Source organism: Artemia sp. Qi Xiang Cuo, chromosome 7, assembly GCF_049724085.1.
Source record: "Artemia sp. Qi Xiang Cuo chromosome 7, ASM4972408v1, whole genome shotgun sequence".
Taxonomy (NCBI): domain Eukaryota; kingdom Metazoa; phylum Arthropoda; class Branchiopoda; order Anostraca; family Artemiidae; genus Artemia; species Artemia sp. Qi Xiang Cuo.
Window position 1 is genome coordinate 16,829,864 of NC_142800.1, and position 19,496 is coordinate 16,849,359.

Genomic DNA, 19,496 nt, shown 5'->3' on the forward strand with positions numbered 1-19,496 from the left:
AAAATCTTAATCTTTTGATGTAGTTATTGGTATCAAAATTTTGTTTTTTAGTTTCGGTTACTATTGAGCCGGGTCGCTCCTTACTTACAGTTCGTTACCAAGAACTCTTTGATCGTTGTATGCATGCAATAAACCAAGTGTGTAAAGAAAATTTGCCTTTTTTGCTCTTATATGTTTTTGTTTTAAGTGAAGCACTATTCAATTTTACGACGGCATACATGGAGGGTGTTGTTATTTCTGTTTGTTCGCAGACCTCTTTTTTGCTTTTGACCTATACTTATATGTAGTTTATCTGATACACCGATTGTATGTCTTCCTCGGTTTACCCGTAACAGCGCTTTAATAGGGTTATAATAGCGTTCGCTATTTTTGGGCTACTTTTGGGCTAGTAATTGCTCCTGTCTGGGCTATACGTAACGCTAAAAACCTGGCAAGACTGTAATCTACGTACATTGAAGCAAAATTTTTGAAATTTGTATACATGGAAGTTCTGTTTAATTTATTTCAAATTATTTGACAATGGCATCTCAAAGAAACAAAGTTATAAATCTTTATAAAACTGTAAGTTGCTTACTAAAAGATTGAAAGAGATATTAATATGTCCCTAAAAATAGATCAATGTGACCTATAGGACAATTAATAATGGAGAAAAAAAGTCTAGATTTCTTAATCTGGCTACCAGTAAATTCTTATTCAGTTTTTTCGGCATAAAGTTATTGTTGCTATCGTTATTTTTCCCACCCAATCCAGAATGGGGCTAATTATATCTATAAACAAGGCCTATAGCCTAGCCTTAAAAATTGCTGTGTTTATTTCTCATCAAAAATTGGCTAATTATCCCATATAAATTCAATTTGAAAGAAAACCAGGAAACTGTTTTGTAGAATATAGGGCAATAGGATAACTATAGGCTACATCACATCCCCTCTTCTGAAGGAAACATAATAAAAAGAAAAGAAGTAGTACACTACTCTACATTCAATTCCCCAACCAACATTATCCTAATGTAAGGCTGCTACTTTGGTAATGTAACCCTGCTAAAATTAGCCTACTAGGTAGCCTATAGCCCCTGGCCTCAGATATGCCTCTCACTTAAGGGTGTTATATTATATTAGCTATAGTAAGTCTCTATTAATCAGATTTTTATATTTGAATCTATTTTTATCCACACTTTTGGTAACATTCTAGTTTAGCTACTTTTCACTATCTTGGAAAGGGGTTAGGTTTAGAAAATGAAACTTTCAGGTATGGTTCTACAGACAAAAGTATGGCCTGGGGGTAGATTTTGAAGTACATACCTCTACTTTTCATCCCTCTAGAGGGCAGTGACCCTTTAAAAATCTTTTTGTTATGAAAGTGAAACCTTGCAAAACAGATCTTCTGCATCAATAAAATACAAGAGAAGTACAAGAAAGCTTCACAACTTTCCTCAATCCCAATTTATGAGGTTACAATTGTCTGCCAATACATTTCCTAAATTTAGAAAGAACCCATTGATATGGCTCAAATAACAAGAATTGCATTTTCAGAACTATAACCAGAAAAAAAGAAACTGATAACTGAAATTAGGATAAAATGTTGTTTTGTCAGAATTTCTGGGTACTTCCTTGTTATATAGAACATATGCAAGAATCAAAGTTAGGTTTTTCATAATGAAATATATCTAAGTATAATAAAAATGTAATAGTTTGGTCCCAAACAAATTTGGGACCACAGGACAAGGTATAGTATTAACTTCCTTGCCACTACATTTTTTTTCTTGGGTAAGGTTTGTTTAGGAGGCATTATGTACAGACTTATCACAAAAGATAAAGTTAAAGCTGTTGTAAAGTGAGTTTAGGTTAGTGTTATTTTGACCCTTGGAGGGGGTATGGTTATGGTCCTAATGTGATTAAAACTTGGGTAGTGTGCCCTTAAATTTAACATGACTAATTCTCTGAAGTGTACCTACTGGGGTTTGATGAGAAGCTTAAATAATGTTATATATAGAGGTCTGGTAGAATATGATAACTTTTATTAAACTTCACCACTGACAATAGTCCAGGACTTGGCTCTGGTTATATAAGATAACACATGCAAATAATAATTAAATCATATAACACATACAATCCAAAATCCAAAGGTAATAAATAATAGTTCCAAGATTATGCTTTGTTATCACAAAAAGCTAGTGTATATGCTTTATTGCCTGACCACACATCCTGTTTAAAACAAGGAAGCAGGTATTACAAAAATCCTGTATCTTCATGGCAATTCTGTCAGCTCTTAGTTTGGTGGTCAATTTCATAACTTCTTATCTAGAACACATTATTTCTAAACTTATTTATAACTTATAATTTGTGCTGATGTATTTTAAACTGCTTTTATTAAAATCTATTTCTTAAAACTTAATTTGTCAGGTTGCTACAGATAGAGCTATTTCTTTGTGTTGCCAAGCTCTGGTTTGTTTTTTTCATTGTATAAAAATTAGGTGTTTTTCATTTGCCAGAACAGAGACCATGTGGAAATTTTTCATGAATTTCATAGAGAAAAAACCACTTGATGACTGTTGCAGCTATTATGTACATAGTTTCTGCCTAAACAAATGTATTAAGATTGTTTTTTTTTTGTACAATATAAAGTCTGGGAATCCTCCTAATAATCAATTTTCATGTTCTTTGACCTTCTTAAAAGTAGTTTTGTGAGATACGTCTTTTGTGTCTCATTACCATACCAGATTAAGTCACTGATTTGGGAATTGAAGGTTGAACTGAGAATAAAATCAGTTATACTAGTAGTATATTTGACATAAAAAGCTCACAGGGCTATGACCACAAAAAAGAAAAGAGAACAACATACAAAAACAATTAAAAGAGTCAATTAAAAAATTGGACAAAATGATTTAAACAAGAAAAAACACAATTCAAAAACACTAGTATGAGCAAATTCATCACATCACACCCTTTCAAAGGTCATGTCTGCACACATTAACCATGCAAGATTCCTAATACTAATAATTACCCATTTCCCAACATTTTTTCTCTTCACAGCTCTTCCCTCTCATAAACTCCAAAAACTTTCTTTTTCAAATCTCTTAACCCTTTACACTTCCTCAGAAAATACAACAAATTTTCCCTCTCTCCACACATCAAATAGGCATAAAAACCACTCTTCAGTCTAAATAGTCCATTTAATATCATCCCCAGACAACCCAGCTCTAAAATATATCTCCTCTCTCCGCATATATTCTTCAACTTGCCACAAATAATAATAATTTATTTATAACCCACTGCACAAACAATGTGATAAAAAGTGGAGTAAAGAGAAAAAAGAAGAAAAATAAACACACACAGCACTTAAAGTAAGATAAACAAATAAAAAGAACATTCAGTTAAACAAACAAATAATAATAATATAATTCTTACCACTTACAGAAGGGAAAAAAGTGAAATACCAGGAAAGAAAACAAATGACTACAAATAAGCAAAAATTACACAAAAAAGAAACAACAAATTAGCTAAACAGGCCGATAAGACGATGGTTAGGACCAAGACAGATTGGTGCATCATCAATTAATTTCAAACTTAATTTTTCCACTGAAAGAACAATACCTATTGCCTGATACTGACTCATTAACCTCCAGTTCTGGAATGATTCCAGTAAATAAAGTAAAAACTTGCAAAAGCAATAGTAATCCGTCTTGACCCTTTTTACATCACCTTTATTCAGAAGCATATATACACCAGAGCAAAATAACACAGAATGGTCACAAAACTCCAGCACAGCTTTGTTAGCATTTGTTGCTGGAAATGTCCACTATTTCCAACAATTTTAGAATATCCCAGTTTAAGCTAATTTTTAACATCAGGAATTGTCTGAAACCAAAAAGAACTTAGTGAACTGAAGACAGAGATCCTGAGCCATTGAAAAGAGGTGACTTCATGTATAGAAAAAGAGCTGCAATCCAAAGGATGAGACAAACTAGTTCCATTAAAAATAAGATATTCACATTTATCAACATTAAGAAATAACCCAATACTTGCAAATGCAGTGGTGACAGATCAGACAAAATGTGCTAAACCAAGCATCAGTATAAGCTAAGTATGATACATCTGTGAATCCTGTAAGGCAAGAACTATGTATACCAGACAAAACATGTTCAATAGAAGCAATAAAGATGGGGAGAGAGAACCCCCCCCCCCCCTGCCTAACTCCACACGTTACTGGTATATGTCCAAAAAAAATCCCCACTTCCTGACTTTAATCTTAGATATGAATTTTAATACCAAAACTATAGAACAAGAATCACAGACGCATTCACACCAAGTTGACTAAGAGCATAGAAAGCTTAGACATTGCAAATACTATCAAATGCTTTAGATATATCAAGGGTACAAAAATGAACACTATAACTATTTTGAGTGGCTTCCTTAATAAGCTGCACTAAAACGTGGTGAGCATGTTGACCACTCAAACCTGACCTGAATCCAAACTGTTTAGCCTAAAATTTGCAAATTCATCAATGTGTGGAAGCAATACATACTCAAATAATTTACTTAGAGTACAGGCACCAGTAATTGGCCTATACAAATTACATGAATGTAGATCTTTTCCTTTTTATAGTATAGAATTAACACTTCCACATAAAAATGCATCAGGAACAATAGACATAGAAAGGCACATTTGAAATAATAACTGGAGATGCAATATAAGTTCAGTGGAACACGGATCAAGATGAGCTGCACAAATACTATCAAGGTCACAAGCCTTTGACTTCAACTGTCAAAAAGATTTCAGAATATTAGATTTTTCAACAGGAATAATATGTCTTTGGCTCACCCTATTAGGAAGAACCTTTGCCAGTAAAGCAGAAAAACAGCTATGAACAGCATAATTAATCCAGGAAAAGAAGCATGTATTGTGATTAATCCACAACAATCTTGGAATAATATCACTGGAGAAAGAATCTTCAAGTTTTGATGCATTCAGCACACTTTTCCACTGTTTACCATTAGATGGGAATTCAGCACCCAAAAACCAAACTGCATGAAGATAATTCTTATAAGCCAATTTTTTTCTGCTTGATGCTAAAAACTTGCCCACTAGAAGGTCTATCACAAGCAATCCACAACTTTAACCAAAACTTGGCTTGGTTCTTAAATTTCTTAAGTTCCAGATTACACTACCAAAAAGTCTTGTGAGTGTTAAGTTGCACATGAATAAACAGAACAGCTATTGCTTCAGCTTGTTTAATTGAAGAGATGATATTTCTATTGTAAGCATTTAGCTGACCACAGACATCACTGATAAAATAACCGGCACCAAGAAGATGAAAAGGCACAGATATATTGGATAGCAGCAAAGCAAGAGTCAAAAGATAGAGGGACCAATTTGCATTACCCCAATCATGTTTGCAAGTCCATTTTGAAGGCTTAGGAGGAGCACTGAAGCTGATTGTAGAGCTAATAGATAGATCAAAAATAAGGGGGAGGTGGTCATAGTCTCTCTCCTCATCATTTACATGAACATCAGCGGAATAAAGAAGGGGCAAACGTACACATTTGTCTAAATCAGAAACTGCACCACTATTATGGATATATGAGAAGCTGCAATCTTTATTTGTAATCCTATGTGCATCTGGTAGAGCATTTAGCAGGGTCTCAGAATGACTGGATGGTAAGTGAATGTTGCAATTCAGATCACCAGCAAGTAGCCAAGAGATTTGATGCCATTAATTAGACCTTATAGCTTATCACAAGACTTGGCAAAGCTCGAGAACGACTGTACCGACTTTTTATCATGCAGCAGGTAAGCATTTATTAGGACAGTGTTACCAATCTTACAGCTAGATGAGTGGTAGCACACCGGGGATAAATCTGCAAGAGTCTGTCTGATATAACACACAAGACCACCAGAAGGTCTACCCTGAGTCTGTCTAGCGTTGGTACTAAACACAATGTGATCATGATTCCTTCACAAAAAGTTCACGCTACAGGCCGGAAGCAAATGTTCCTGTAGGAAAAGGACATCAAGACAGCTCAACTTTTCTTCCAGGCTTGGCACTTTATCTTTAGTCCCATTAATGTTAAATAAACACACAGAGATTTTGCAACAGTTCATTTATGAAGGCGCCAGGTAACATTCTTAACAAGAGCTTGGAGAGGGGGACAGCAAAAACTAAATGCCACATGATCACCTCCACAGTTTGCACATTTTATGGGATTTGTACAAGGGGTTTCCTTGCAGTACTCATGAGGACTGGATCATCTGGAACATTTATGGGAGGTACTGGGACAGTTAGCAATGAGATGCTCAGGAGACTGGCATTTTCTACAGCATCTTGGGATTTTCTTAAATTCATAGACACAGATCAGTTCATATTCAACTTTCAGTCCCAATCTAAGAGCCGAAATAAGAGATCCTTGATCACTAAAAGCAATCTTGACACACCATGAATTGCCTATCCAGGTGGCTTCAATAACCCCAGAACAGTTCTTGAACAGAGATAAATCAAAGGAGTCACCAATCCTTTTTGCGATTCCGTAAAACTTCTTTTCCACAACCTTTATATCTGATCTGCCCAAGACCAAACGGGCTGAATCGCAAAAGCCACTTGCCGCAACACTGTCAATATTCACTGTTATTCTGTCCCCCAAGGCACGAATATTCACAACACATTCATGTCTGGCAATTTTATCATTCACAGCTTTTCGTTTCAACGGATTGTCAAGATCATGCAGTGTCTTTGTGATAACAATTGTCGCTTTATTCGTTTCAACTGGAGTAGGAGCACTATCGTCCCTTGGTAACCCAGGGAAATGTAGTTCATAAGCAGTCACCTTGTCTCTAATTTGCAGCAAGGTCTGTTGAAGAGTAATAATTTTTGCTGTGAGCCTAGAATAGGCTACTGCAGGTAAAGATGGAACCTCTGTGGGGGAACGTATCACGAAAACGAGCAGGATAGGATTAGACCCAGTTTTCATTCTCTGAATCAGTTGTAGCATGTCCTTCAGGTGATTCATTAGAGCATTTGGTCCAGTACATTTAGGACAAGCCTCCAAAATCAACAGCTTTTCCCACAGCAATTTCTTCCCTTTTGCAATATTGGTCTGCTCAAAAAAGTCTACAGCTGATTTCAAAATAACTGCATCTTCTGCTTCTCTCTCCAAATTATGCTGAAGAAAGTTCAGAACGAAGAATCCACTAAACAGTCCAATGGTCCAAAATTAAAGTCCATTTTCCATAAAAATTTATTAATCCAAAAGAGTAATAAGTTAATCTGTAAAACAAAGCGTCTGCTAATGTCTAATTTCTTGCTAAAAACTAGTCAGACTAGTTTCACACAATATTGCTATAAGCGACCTTCATTTGTTGACTGACTATAAAATAAGTTCATCAAAACATGCCAAACAGCTTTTATTTAAAATCCAGAGAAGTTATTTGTTATTCACTGAATAAATGCTATTTCAAGACTATCAGACAACTGCTATTCATCAGACAACTGCTATTCATCAGACAAACCAGACAACTATACAGACCACACTTTGGTCTAGTACTTCCTGATTACCTTAATCTTTCTGAAGTGACAGAAAATTACCTCTACAAGAAATTATTCATTTACTATTATTCCTAGACAATTCTTTTCTAAAACATACTTTGCCTCCCTGTGTCTCTTTTACCCTAGAATATAAACCAAAAGAGATGGACATTTGGATCTGGCATACCCTCTTCTGAATATTAATGTCAACTAAAATTGAGTATATATGTTTAGACACCTCACCTACTTCCCTACTACTACCATAACCACCATTCCATTCACCATACATTCCACAAATCCAAAATTGTCTTAATCTTCCCCATTCATGAACATTTTATCTTTTTCCATCTAGCTGAGACTCCATCAATGCATCCCTGACTAATGCTTCTCTATAATTACTCCTCTGTCTGAATACTTCATCATTTTACTAGCCTCCTACTTCTTAAAAACAAGCTTTTTAAGTCATTTATATAACTAAGCTAATAAACCTGTCCCTTAAGCTTAGCATCCTTCTATGATACTTTAATTGTAACATTTCTTACCACACAGCCCTATCAAAACCTGAAACTTCTGCTCCATACTCCATTACCAACCTAATCTTAGACTCAGACACCTGCTTCTGTAAGTTAATATCTCCAGGACCTACTGACCTAATGCAACTGCTTAGAACCATTCTTGTTACCTTCCTTTTACCCACATCAGGCAAATTTTCACGGCAAAATTTAAACTCCTCTCTCTTCCTTCTCATATTTCCCCAAAACCAAAACGACTGATTTACTAACATTAGTATTAACTTTTTTTCCAGCATGTATCAGAGGCAATGCTCTAGCCTTGCCTATAGTAAAAAGCCACAAGGCTTGAATATATTCTTTATTTTTCTAGAGCCAATTCATATGGAAGGGATAGTTGAATAAATTTAGGAGGGGGGGGGGGCTCAGGTGATGTTCTAGTGCCTTTTCTAAGAGTCAAAAGTAATTGAAGGTCAACCAGCCCCCTCCCACACCATTTTCTTTGCCAAAAAGTTCAATCAAAGTTCCAAGATAGCCATTCTGTTCAAAATGTACAGAGGTCAAATAAACATCCCTCTGAGGTTGACAAAACCCCCACATCCCCTGGGGAAAGGGCTATAAGTTATGCAATTTGCCCATTGTTTATACATATGGTAAGGTTTTTTACTGGAAAAAAGGGCATGTTTCATCCTGGGTTTCCAAAAAGGCTTATGGTATTAAGATGAAACTTTCAGGAAATGTTGTGTGTGAAGTCAAATAAAATCAAAATACACTATATGCATGTTTGCTGTCAAAAGAGCATATCAGCAAAATCGAAGGAACAGTTAAGGATATAAAGTTGAAACTTTTAGGGTATGAGCCCCTAAAAGCAAACCATTGCTTTTTTAGATGCACCCTCCCCTCAATACTGACCAAGTTTTGATGGACATCCACCACATGGCTAATATGGGAGTAGTGTTCATTTGTGATGCAAATAAATGTTATATTGACTCCTTGGACTCCTTGGACTCCATATGGACTCCTTGGCTTAAAACACTGGTTGTTTGGTTGGCTAATTCAAAGATTTATATATATATATATATATATATATATATATATATATATATATATATATATATATATATATATATATATATATATATATATATATATATATATATATATATATATATATATATATATATATATATATATATATATATATATATATATATATATATATATATATATATATATCTATCATATATATATATATATATATATATATATATATATATATATATATATATATATATATATATATATATATATATATATATATACATACATACATACATACATACATACATACATACATACATACATATATATATATATATATATATATATATATATATATATATATATATATATATATATATATATATATATATATATATATATATATATATATATATATATATATATATATATATATATATATATATATATATATATATATGCATCCGTGATTTGTCTTCTGGCTAAACAGTTCAACAGTTCATGCTAACAAACTGTAAGTAAGGAGCAACCCAGCTCAATGGTAACCGAAACTCTAGAAAACGGGGTTTTGATACCAACAGATACATCAAAAGAATCAGATTTCAATGCTGATTTCAAATATATAACTTTCATCCAGTTTAGTCCTACCCATCAAAAGTTACGTGCCTGAGAAAATTTGGCGTATTTTCGAAAGACCCCCTAAAAAATTATAGAACCTTGATGAAAATCACACCATCATATTCAGCGTATCAGAGAACCCTACTGTAGAAGTTTCAAGCTCCTATCTACAAAAATGTGGAATTTTGCATTTTTTGCCAGAAGAAAGATCACAGATGTGTGTTTTTGTTTTTTTTCCCAGGGGTGATCGTATCGACCCAGTGGTCCTAGAATATTTTGGGAGGACTCATTGGATCGGAAATTAAAAGTTCTAGTGCCCTTTTTAAGTGACCAACAAAAATGGAGGGCAACTATGCCCTCTCCCACGCTCATGTTTTCCCGAAGTCACCCGATCAAAATTTGGAGATAGCCATTTTGCTCAGAATGGTTGAAAATATGATAAGTATGTCCTTTAGGATGACTTAATCCCCTTAAGTCCCCGGGGGGAGGGCTGAAAGTTATGATTTTTGCCCAATGTTAACATAATAGTATTGGTTATTAGGAAGTATACAGACGTTTTCAGGGGGGATTTTTTCTGATAGTAGGGGGGTGGGTGGGTTGGGGGTTATGTGGGAGGATCTTTCCACGGAGGAAGTTTTCATGGTGGAAAGTACATTGCTATGAAGGGGGCGCCGGATTTCCCAGCATTATTTAAAAAAAAGATCAGAAATTAAATATAAAAAAAAACAAGTTTTCCAACTGAAAATAAGGAGTAACATCAAAACTTAAAACGAACAGAAAATATTACGTGTATGATTTGGGTTCACCCCCTAGTCAGTACCTCGCTCTTTAAGCCAAAGATTTTTTAGTACTTTCATAAGAGATGTTTATTCTAAATAACGGCCTTTGTGATTAAGGGGTCATTTTTAAAGAATTGGAACAAAATTCGAACTTTATCTTAAAGAGCGAGGTATTGACTAGTAGGCGAGCCTCCTAATATACGTATTAAAAATATATGAATATAGAAGTTCGTTACGTAAGTTAATTCGTAAGTTACGTATATTTATTACTTATAAACATGTTCGTAAATAAAAATAAACAAGCTTCGAGAAAGCCATTTAACCAAATAAACGTAAAATTAATATGCAAATATTGTTTTAATAATTCATGTACGGTGAGCCAAAATCAAAACCTGCATCAATTCAAAAACGTTCAAAAATTAAATAAAAAAAAACAAGTTTTTTTAACTGAAAATAAGGAACAACGTTAAAACTTAAAACGAACAGAAATTATTCTCTATATAAAAGGGGCTGTCCCATACTCAACGCCTCGCTCTTTACGCTATAGTTTGACTTATCACAACTCTTATTTTTTTTTAAACAATAACAAACTTTAGCGTAAAGAGCGAGGTGTTGAGGAGGGGACAACCCCTTTCATACACGGAATAATTTCTGTTCGTTTTAAGTTTTAACGTCGTTCCTTACTTTCAGTTAAAAAAACTTGATTTTTTTTATTTAATACTGAAAAGGTGTAACAATTTTGCCTCCAAGGATGCAATGCTCTCATAGTCCCTAGGTTAAGGAATGTAAATTGTGTAATTTACCTTGCAATTTACTTCATTGGGTAACGGGAGAATGATTGATCCTATTTGGGTCCAAACAAGCTAAGGGTATTGAAGTGACATTTTGTGGAATGTTGAACTAAATTCAGGGCATGTTGAGCAGGAGCTTGAAAAGGGATTGAAGGTCAACCAGCCTCCCTGACAGGTTTAGATCCTCACTCAATACCAATCAAAATTGTGAGATAGCCATCTTTATCAGAACAGTTGAGAGGTCCAATAACTATGTCTCTGAGGTAACATAAGCTCCCCCCTCTTCCAGCCCCTAAGGCAAGCATTGTAAATTGTGTAATTTGTCTATTGTGTGAATATAGAATTTGTTATTGGGAGATGGGAAAATTTTCTATCCTGGTTAGGTTTGAAAAGTCTAAGGGTATTAAGTTAAAACTTCAGGGAATATTGAGGGGGATGTTGAACTGAACCGAAATGCAGTATTTGCTTCCGGGTTATCAAAAGGGTGTATCAGCAGTATCTCAGGAACAACTTTAGGCATTAAGCTGAAACTTTCAGGACATGTTAAAGAGATGTTGAAAAGTGATCAGAGGGCAACCAGGCTCTTGTGGTCTTTTGGTTTTACTCCCCCAAACACATCTGATTCTGTTCAAAATAGTCTAAAGGTAAAAAAAACTATAACTTCGAGAAAAAATGGCCCCTCAAAGCCCTTGGAAGAGGGGCTCTAAGTTATGCAATTGCCCCATTATTTACTCATAGGGTTGTTTTTTAGGAAGGGGTGGCATGTTTGATCACGGGTCTCTAAAGTGCCTTAGGGTTTGAGATGAAACTTTCAAGGTATGTTGAGGCAGAATTTTTTCTTGACCTTTGTGGCAAGGGTTGTAAATTATGCCATTTGCCCATTGTTTGCATATAGGATTTATCATTGATAATGAGGTAATATTTGATACTGGTTGGATCCAAAAAACCTAAGGGTGTTAAGTTGAAACTTCAGGGAATGTTGAGGGGGATGTTGAACTAAAACAAAAGAAACTATATGCATCCAGGTCATCAAAAAGGTCGATCTGCAACATTCTAGGAGCAGATTAGGGTATTATTTTTTGAAACTTTCAGGGCATGTTTCGAAGGATGTTAAAAAGTGATAGGAGGGTTGTAATTTTTCCAATTTTACCTATTGTTTACATTTAGGATTTATTATTGGGAAATAAGGGAATGTTTGATCCTGGGTGGATATTAAATTAAAAAAAACAAGTTTTTTAAACTGAAAGTAAGGAGCGACATTAAAACTTAAAACAAACAGAAATTATTCCTTATATGAAAGGGGCTGTCCCCTCCTCAACGCCTCGCTCTTTACGCTAAAGTTTTCTATTGTTTTAAAAAATAGAGTTGTGACAAATAGTAAAACTTTAGCGTAAAGAGCGAGGCGTTGAGGAAGGGAGAGCCCCTTTAATAATCGGAATAATTTCTTTTTAATTTAAGTTTTAATGTTGCTCCTTACTTTCCGTTTAAAAAACTTGTTTTTTTTATTTAATTTCTGATCGTTTTTTAGTTAATGCAGCTTTTATTTTGGCTAACCGTCATTGAATAAGAAAACGAAATTTGCATAAAAATTTTACTTTTTTTTGCTTAATGGATGTCTTTACAAATTAACTTACGTAACTAACTTCTATATTCGTATATTTTTCTTCTGGCAAAAAATACAAAGTTGCAGATTTTTGCAGATATGAGCTTGAAACCTATGTAATAGGGTTTCTGATACGCTGAATCTGACGGTGTGATTTTCATTAAAATTCTTTCACTTGTAGGGGATGTTTCCCCTCTTTAAAAAACCGAGTAAATTTTCTCAGTCTCGTAGCCTTTGATGAGTAATACTAAACTTAATAAAATTTATATATTTAGAATCAGCATTATAAACACATTCTTTTGATACATTTATTGACATCAAAATTCCGTTTTTAAAAGTTTCGATTACTAGTGAGCCGTATCGCTTGTTTTTTTATTGTTTTTTTATTACGTATATGTTATTACGTATATGAGGGGATTCTCCCCTTAGTCAATACCACGCTCTTTACGTTCAAAGTTAAAAAAAATTTTGATTCACAAACCCCTGAATCACAAAGGCCGTTTAATTAGAATAGATAGCTCTTTTGAAAGCACTAAAAAAAACCGTAGTGTAAAGAGCGAGGTTTTGTCTTGGGGGACAACCCCCTCATTTACGTTATAATTTCTGTTAGTTTTAAGTTCTAGTATTGCTTCTTACTTTCAGTTCAAAAAACTTGTTTTTTTTTATTTAATTTCTGATCGTTTTTTAAATAATGCTTGGAAATCCGGCGCCCCCTTCATGGAAATGTCCCTTACCCCAAATAAACATCCTCCACGGAAAGATTCTCCAGAGTAACTCCCTCCTCTAGCCCCCCCCTCCAGAAAAAAATCCTTCCTGAAAATGTCTGTATACTTCCCAATAACCAATAAATAATGCTGGCAAGTCCGGTGCCCCCTTCATGGCAATTTCCCTTCCCCCATGAAAACTTCCTTCATGGACAGATCCTCAAACATAACCCCGACCCACCCTTCCCTCCCACTACCAGAAAAAAACCTCCTGAAAACTTCTGTATACTTCCCAAGAATCAATACTATATGTTAACATTGGGTAAAGTTCATAAATTTTAGCCCTCCCCCTGGGGACTTCGGGGATTAAGTCATCCTAAAAGACATATTTACCTTATTTTCGACCATGCTGAACAAAATGGCTATCTCAAAATTTTGATCGGGTGACTTTGGGAAAAAAATAAGCGTGGGAGGGGGCCTAGTTGCCCTCCATTTTTTTGGTCACTTAAAAAGGGAACTAGAACTTTTAATTTCTGTTTCAATGAGCTCTTCCACGATATTCTAGGACCACTGGGTTAATACGACAACCGCTGGGGAAAAAAACAAAAAAACAAATAAACACGCATTCCGGTATCTTTCTTCAGGCAAAAAATTCAAAATTCCATCTTTATGTTGACAGGTGCCTGAAACTTCTGCACTAAGGTTCTCTGATACGCTGAATATGATGGTGTGATTTTTATTAAGGTTCTGTAACTCTTAGGGGTCTTTCCCCCTTTTTTTGAAAATCAGCCAAATTTTCTCAGGCTCGTAACTTTTGATGGGTAGCACTAAACTTGATGAAAGTTATATATTTAAAATCAGCATTGAAATCTGATTATTTTGATGTATCTATTGGTATCAAAATCCCGTTTTCTAGAGTTTCGGTTACCATTGAGCCGGGTTGCTCCTTACTTACAGTTTGTTACCACGAACTGTTTGATGGAAAGGCTAAGGGTATTAAAGTGAAACTTTGGGCCTTGTTGAACAAAATCAACAGATATTAAGTGCAACCAGGTTCTAAAAAGGGTAGATCTGCAATATCTGTGGAACAGCTGTAGGTATTAACTTCAAACCTCCAGGGCTATTATGATTAACCCTATTGCAACTTTGACTGCAACTATGACTGCAACCACTTGTGACTGAGATTGTGACTACTTGCAGCAGCAACTACTTGCAGCTGCAACTACTTTGCAACTTTGACTACTTGTGACTACGACTACAACTACTTTAGACTATGACCTGGGCCACTTAAAACCGCAAATTTGACCACTTGCAAGTTGTTTTAAGTTTGAATTATTATATGGGTTTATTTGTGTTTGTCTTAAGTCTCAAATGACTCTTTCCTTTTCTTTGAAGAACTTCTTTTTTGGGAAGTTTTTGTTTTTAAATTAATACCACTAAAATAACCTAAGGCCTTGGTAAGCTTTTGCTGAGTCAGCAAACAGGACAATTTCATTGGCTAACAATAGAGCTAAGAACTACGGCAAATTAAGCTGTATCATTGGAGCCTGATTTTGCTTAAACTTTTTTCCACATGATTCATATATAGTGAAAACAATCTTTGGGAAGCCATGCAACCTTGCTTTACTTCAAGTCTACTTACAACAACTCTAGAGAGAGATTTCCCAATCCTTAGTGCCATCTTAACTACCAAATTAATATGAACCAATGTTTCTACAAATCATGTCAGAAAGCCTAAATCTAATAAAATCTTTATTAATAAATCCCTTCTAACCTCGCCAGATGCGCCCCTTGGATCTAAAATGCAGGCTATAATCTACCACCCTTCCTCCTAGTATTCTTCTTAACTAATATATCCACTATAATTTTCTGATCTACTATAGAATATTTCTATTTTAATCCAATCTGTGTTTCACTCAATTTTTTTCCCTTAATATTTCCCTTAATCTTCTACATAGAATCTTACAAAAGTACCTACCACACTGTTCCCCAAGTGAATACTTCTATAGCTTACATGAGAGGACACATCGGCTTTTCAAAAAAGCAGGACTAAAATTGAGGCTGAACATTGCAAAGGCCTCTGAGGCTTTTGGAAAATACCAGAATATATTGCTGATGTTAATGAAAGGTTCTGAGTCCTGCTCCAAGCCCAGAGATGAGTGGGAGAAGATCCCTATATGTTCTTGAACTGTTTCAAAATTTCCTCTTTTGATTTATTTATTACAAGCTTCAGATAATCTTGGTCAGGCTGTGTTGGAAGGGTCTGACGCGCCTCTAATATGCGCTTCATTTCTGTTGTCAAACCCTTACTCTTACCTAGCCTTTGTTTTTCTTTATTTTCTAAATGCTCAGACCAACTTTACAATAGTAGTGTTAATTGTGCTGGCTTCTAGTTCCCTAAATTTTTCTAGAGGAGCTGCCAAAATTCCCAATTATTTGTGGAATAGAGAGTTTTCCTAAATTCATCTGTTTGCAGCTCTCCAAATGCCCATTTTTCTTTATCAATTTTTTATGCTCTTCTCTTTCCGCTTTACTGCTGTGAGTTTAAGTTGATCCCTCTGAGAAGTGAATTCCTTGTCGAAAAAACTCTATTTTCCTTTGTTCATTTTTGCGCCATTTTCTGACCTCCAGCATACACAGCTCTAGCAACCCTCTCTAGGGAATCTTCTATTTTTCTTCCTTTGCTATTTTTTCCACCTATCCAAATTTCTGCTCGGATTCGTCTGATGGAATATATACTCTCAGTCCTATTCTAACTTCAGCACCTTTTTTTACCACCTGTTTCTGTATCATAGGACCAATAACCATTTTTATGCACCTTTTCTTGTGACTCATCCTGATTCCTACCAAATCAGATTAATGAAGCCCTAATGGGTATGTGATCAGACCAAACCACAAAGTCCCTACATAAAGATAAAAGAGACATTTGTACTAAATTTAATCTTTAATGCATGCAGGTCTCCCAGGAAAACTTGTATAACCGCCACAAACTTATCTTTCTCCAACCCCCATTAAGATAGTAAAATTCTCCTTACAACAAAACTTCAGTAAATACCTGCCACATTTATTTTTTTACGACAGTGGCCCTTACCTGTTTTGTGTGGTACCTTAATGAAAAATCAAAACCTGATTCTGGCCTTCCATCCTCTGTAGCACACCCATCCAAAAGGGCCTACTTGGAAGAACCAGTATAGGTGTTGAAGTCACCTAAAAAAATGGAAACCGTTTCTTAAATTGACAGTTCTTGTCAAAAAGAAAACTCCACGTATCTTCTGCAGAGAATATAGTCTATAGTCAGAGCTATAGTCTGTAGGAAGAGGCGCGAAGGAATTAAAAAAAAAGGAGTTGGGATAAAGTAGAATAAAAATATGGCAACCCTGAATGAGTGGCCTGTACCAAGAGACATATCTTCAAGAATTTAGTTGTCCCTATTTAGTTGAATGTATTTGTGACTAAATTTGGAACCTTCTTATTAGTCATTATTTATTCTAAAAAGTTGTGGTTTTGTTGAATTTCCTTTCACTTGAAAATAAAAAGCAGTAGACCTAAAGTACCATGGACAGTGAAAAGAAAACCTGATTGAATTGGTTCAATGGAAACTTACACAACTTTACATATTTTAAAAATCCGGAAAGACTAGGAATGCAACTTTTAATAAAGAAAAAATAATTTGGTGGTAGTGGGGGCCAAATTAAAAAAAGAAATCTTGTGTGAAAAAATTCACAAAAAGTAAGCTAAAAACATGCACCAAACAGCTACAGAAGGCATACCTTCTGTAGGTTTAGTTATCTTTGGGAAGCATTACATTGTTATTGTTTGATTTTTATGGACAAAACCGTTGTCAAATTTAACTAACTGGATTTTACTTATATATTTGTCACGTTGAACATAGCAACACTGACAAACATGTGTTAATACCCTAAAATCTTAATTTTGAAATAATCAGAAGAAAAATGGCAGTTGCTGCAATGTCATACCTAAGATATCTTTATTTTGATATCTTTTGTACTTTAAGTATATTAACTACTTTTTCAAGGATTTCTTGTTTTACAGCTTTATCATCTTGGCAAAGAGTATCCAACTGGCGCTGATAATTTTCATCACAAAATCAAGAGAATTTTTCTAAAGAATAAAGACGTCAATGATCCGGAACAAATTGAAAAGCTAATCAAGCATGGGGAGTTTGTAGTCAAAGAACTTGAAGCCCTTTATATGCTGAGGAAATATCGAACCTTGAAAAAAACTGCTACTATGATGAAGACTAATTTGAACAGCAGAAGGATATCTAAACTTTAATGTTTTGTAATATAAACACTTTTCTTAGATAGAAAAAAATGTAATCTATTTCTTAAGTGTTTATTACGGAAAGTTAGCAATATGTAGAAAGGTATATATTACGGAAGTGTGTTTAGTAGCATTATTAGAACTTGACAAATTTTAGAAGCTATTTTCCTGGTTTTTAGTTATTTTTTTGTTAATTCTAGTTGAAATATTCCATTTAGACAGCGTTTCTTTTCGTGTTTTCCAAAAGGATACTTTTTTTTACTGCTGAAAGATTAGTTAATTTTTATATAGATTTAAACTTTGATGTTGAGAGTCATGCAAGTTATATAATTTATATTGTGTCGGAAAAACGTACGAAGTAATTTAGCTTCGTGAATTTGTACTAATCAGTAAATTGAAGACGTTATTAGGTAATTTTCAAAAGGGCAGAGTATTGACAGTTTTTTTTTAGTTCTATAAACTATTTGTTGATGTAGTCTAAGTATTTCTTTTAGGGTTCTTATTATTCTTGTATATTTCTAAAGATATAATTGCATTTTGGTTTAATTAATGCAGAAAGTGATAGATTGTCAACTTCTTTTTTTTTATCACCTTATGTGGTATTATCTATGGCCCCAAAAGTTATTTTACATTCTGCATGACTAGAATGTCTTTTTATTTTATAATTTTAACTTGATATTTTGCAACCAAGGTATATTTGTTCAAATTTATGTATTCTGAATTGTAACCTTAGTATATTGGATGAACAAGGTTTTATGTCACGTTTATTAGATTTAGAATTCCTGATGAGTGAATAACTTGAAGCTACTTTCAAAATTGCCTAAAATTCAAATAAACAGTTCAATATTAGATTCTTGCATTTTTGTATATTCTATTGATTAGACTAAGATTTATTGGAATAAAAGAAATCAACAGGTAAAAAACAAAATAAGGCGAACCCTTTGTTCACAAGAAGGATTCACAAATATCCATGAATAGAATCAATGAGAAATTTTAGTTTCTGTTAGATTTATACAAAATTTTAATTTTTTATTTTAAATAAATTGATTTTTGGCTATTTTAGTTGTTATTTAGTTTTTTTTGTTGCTTATACTATATTATAATATTATTTTTATTCAGTCATATTAGTTATATTACATTATTTTGCAAATCAATCAGTATCTTACTATCAATTTCTCTTTGTTACTGTTACTTTGGGAAAAAAAATGCTGTAAGATTGATCATTAATAGATAAGAAATGACTTTGTTCAAACTTTTTAATGCTTTGTTAAGCAATTTACAGGTTTAAAAAAACATTACTTCTTATCTGGTAAGTAGGTAATCCTCTTTTCGTAGCAAGCAAAAATGACATGGCAATGTTCCGAAAACATAGTTGCCAACTTATGCCATTTTAGTTGCTTTGTTAAGCAATTAATGTGTTAAAAAAAATCACGTCTTTTGGAATAAGTTGGTAACTATATTGGCATTACATCTTCGCTTACCACGACAGGAAGATTGCCTAGTTGCCAGATAAGATGTGATTTTTTAAACCCATTAATTGTTTAACAAAGCAACTAGAATGTTGTAAGTTGGTAAATATATTTTGTAGCATTGCCACAACATCTTTGCTTACTATGACAAGAGGTTTACCTACTTGCCAGATAAGGAGTGA

At 34.1% G+C, this 19,496-nt stretch overlaps 1 protein-coding gene across 1 annotated transcript in view; it reads left to right on the forward strand.

Annotated features, from left to right (window-relative positions):
* The first annotated feature begins 465 nt into the window (after positions 1-465).
* osi (electron transfer flavoprotein regulatory factor orsai) overlaps positions 466-19,496 on the forward strand; it is a 20,395-nt gene continuing 1,364 nt past the window's right edge. The window contains 3 exon segments of the mRNA XM_089092072.1: positions 466-561; positions 17,615-17,806; positions 17,809-19,496. The exon segment at positions 17,809-19,496 is cut by the window's right edge and continues 1,364 nt beyond it. Of these exon segments, the coding sequence (XP_088948198.1) occupies positions 520-561; positions 17,615-17,806; positions 17,809-17,826 (252 nt within the window). The 5' untranslated portion in view covers positions 466-519 and the 3' untranslated portion in view covers positions 17,827-19,496.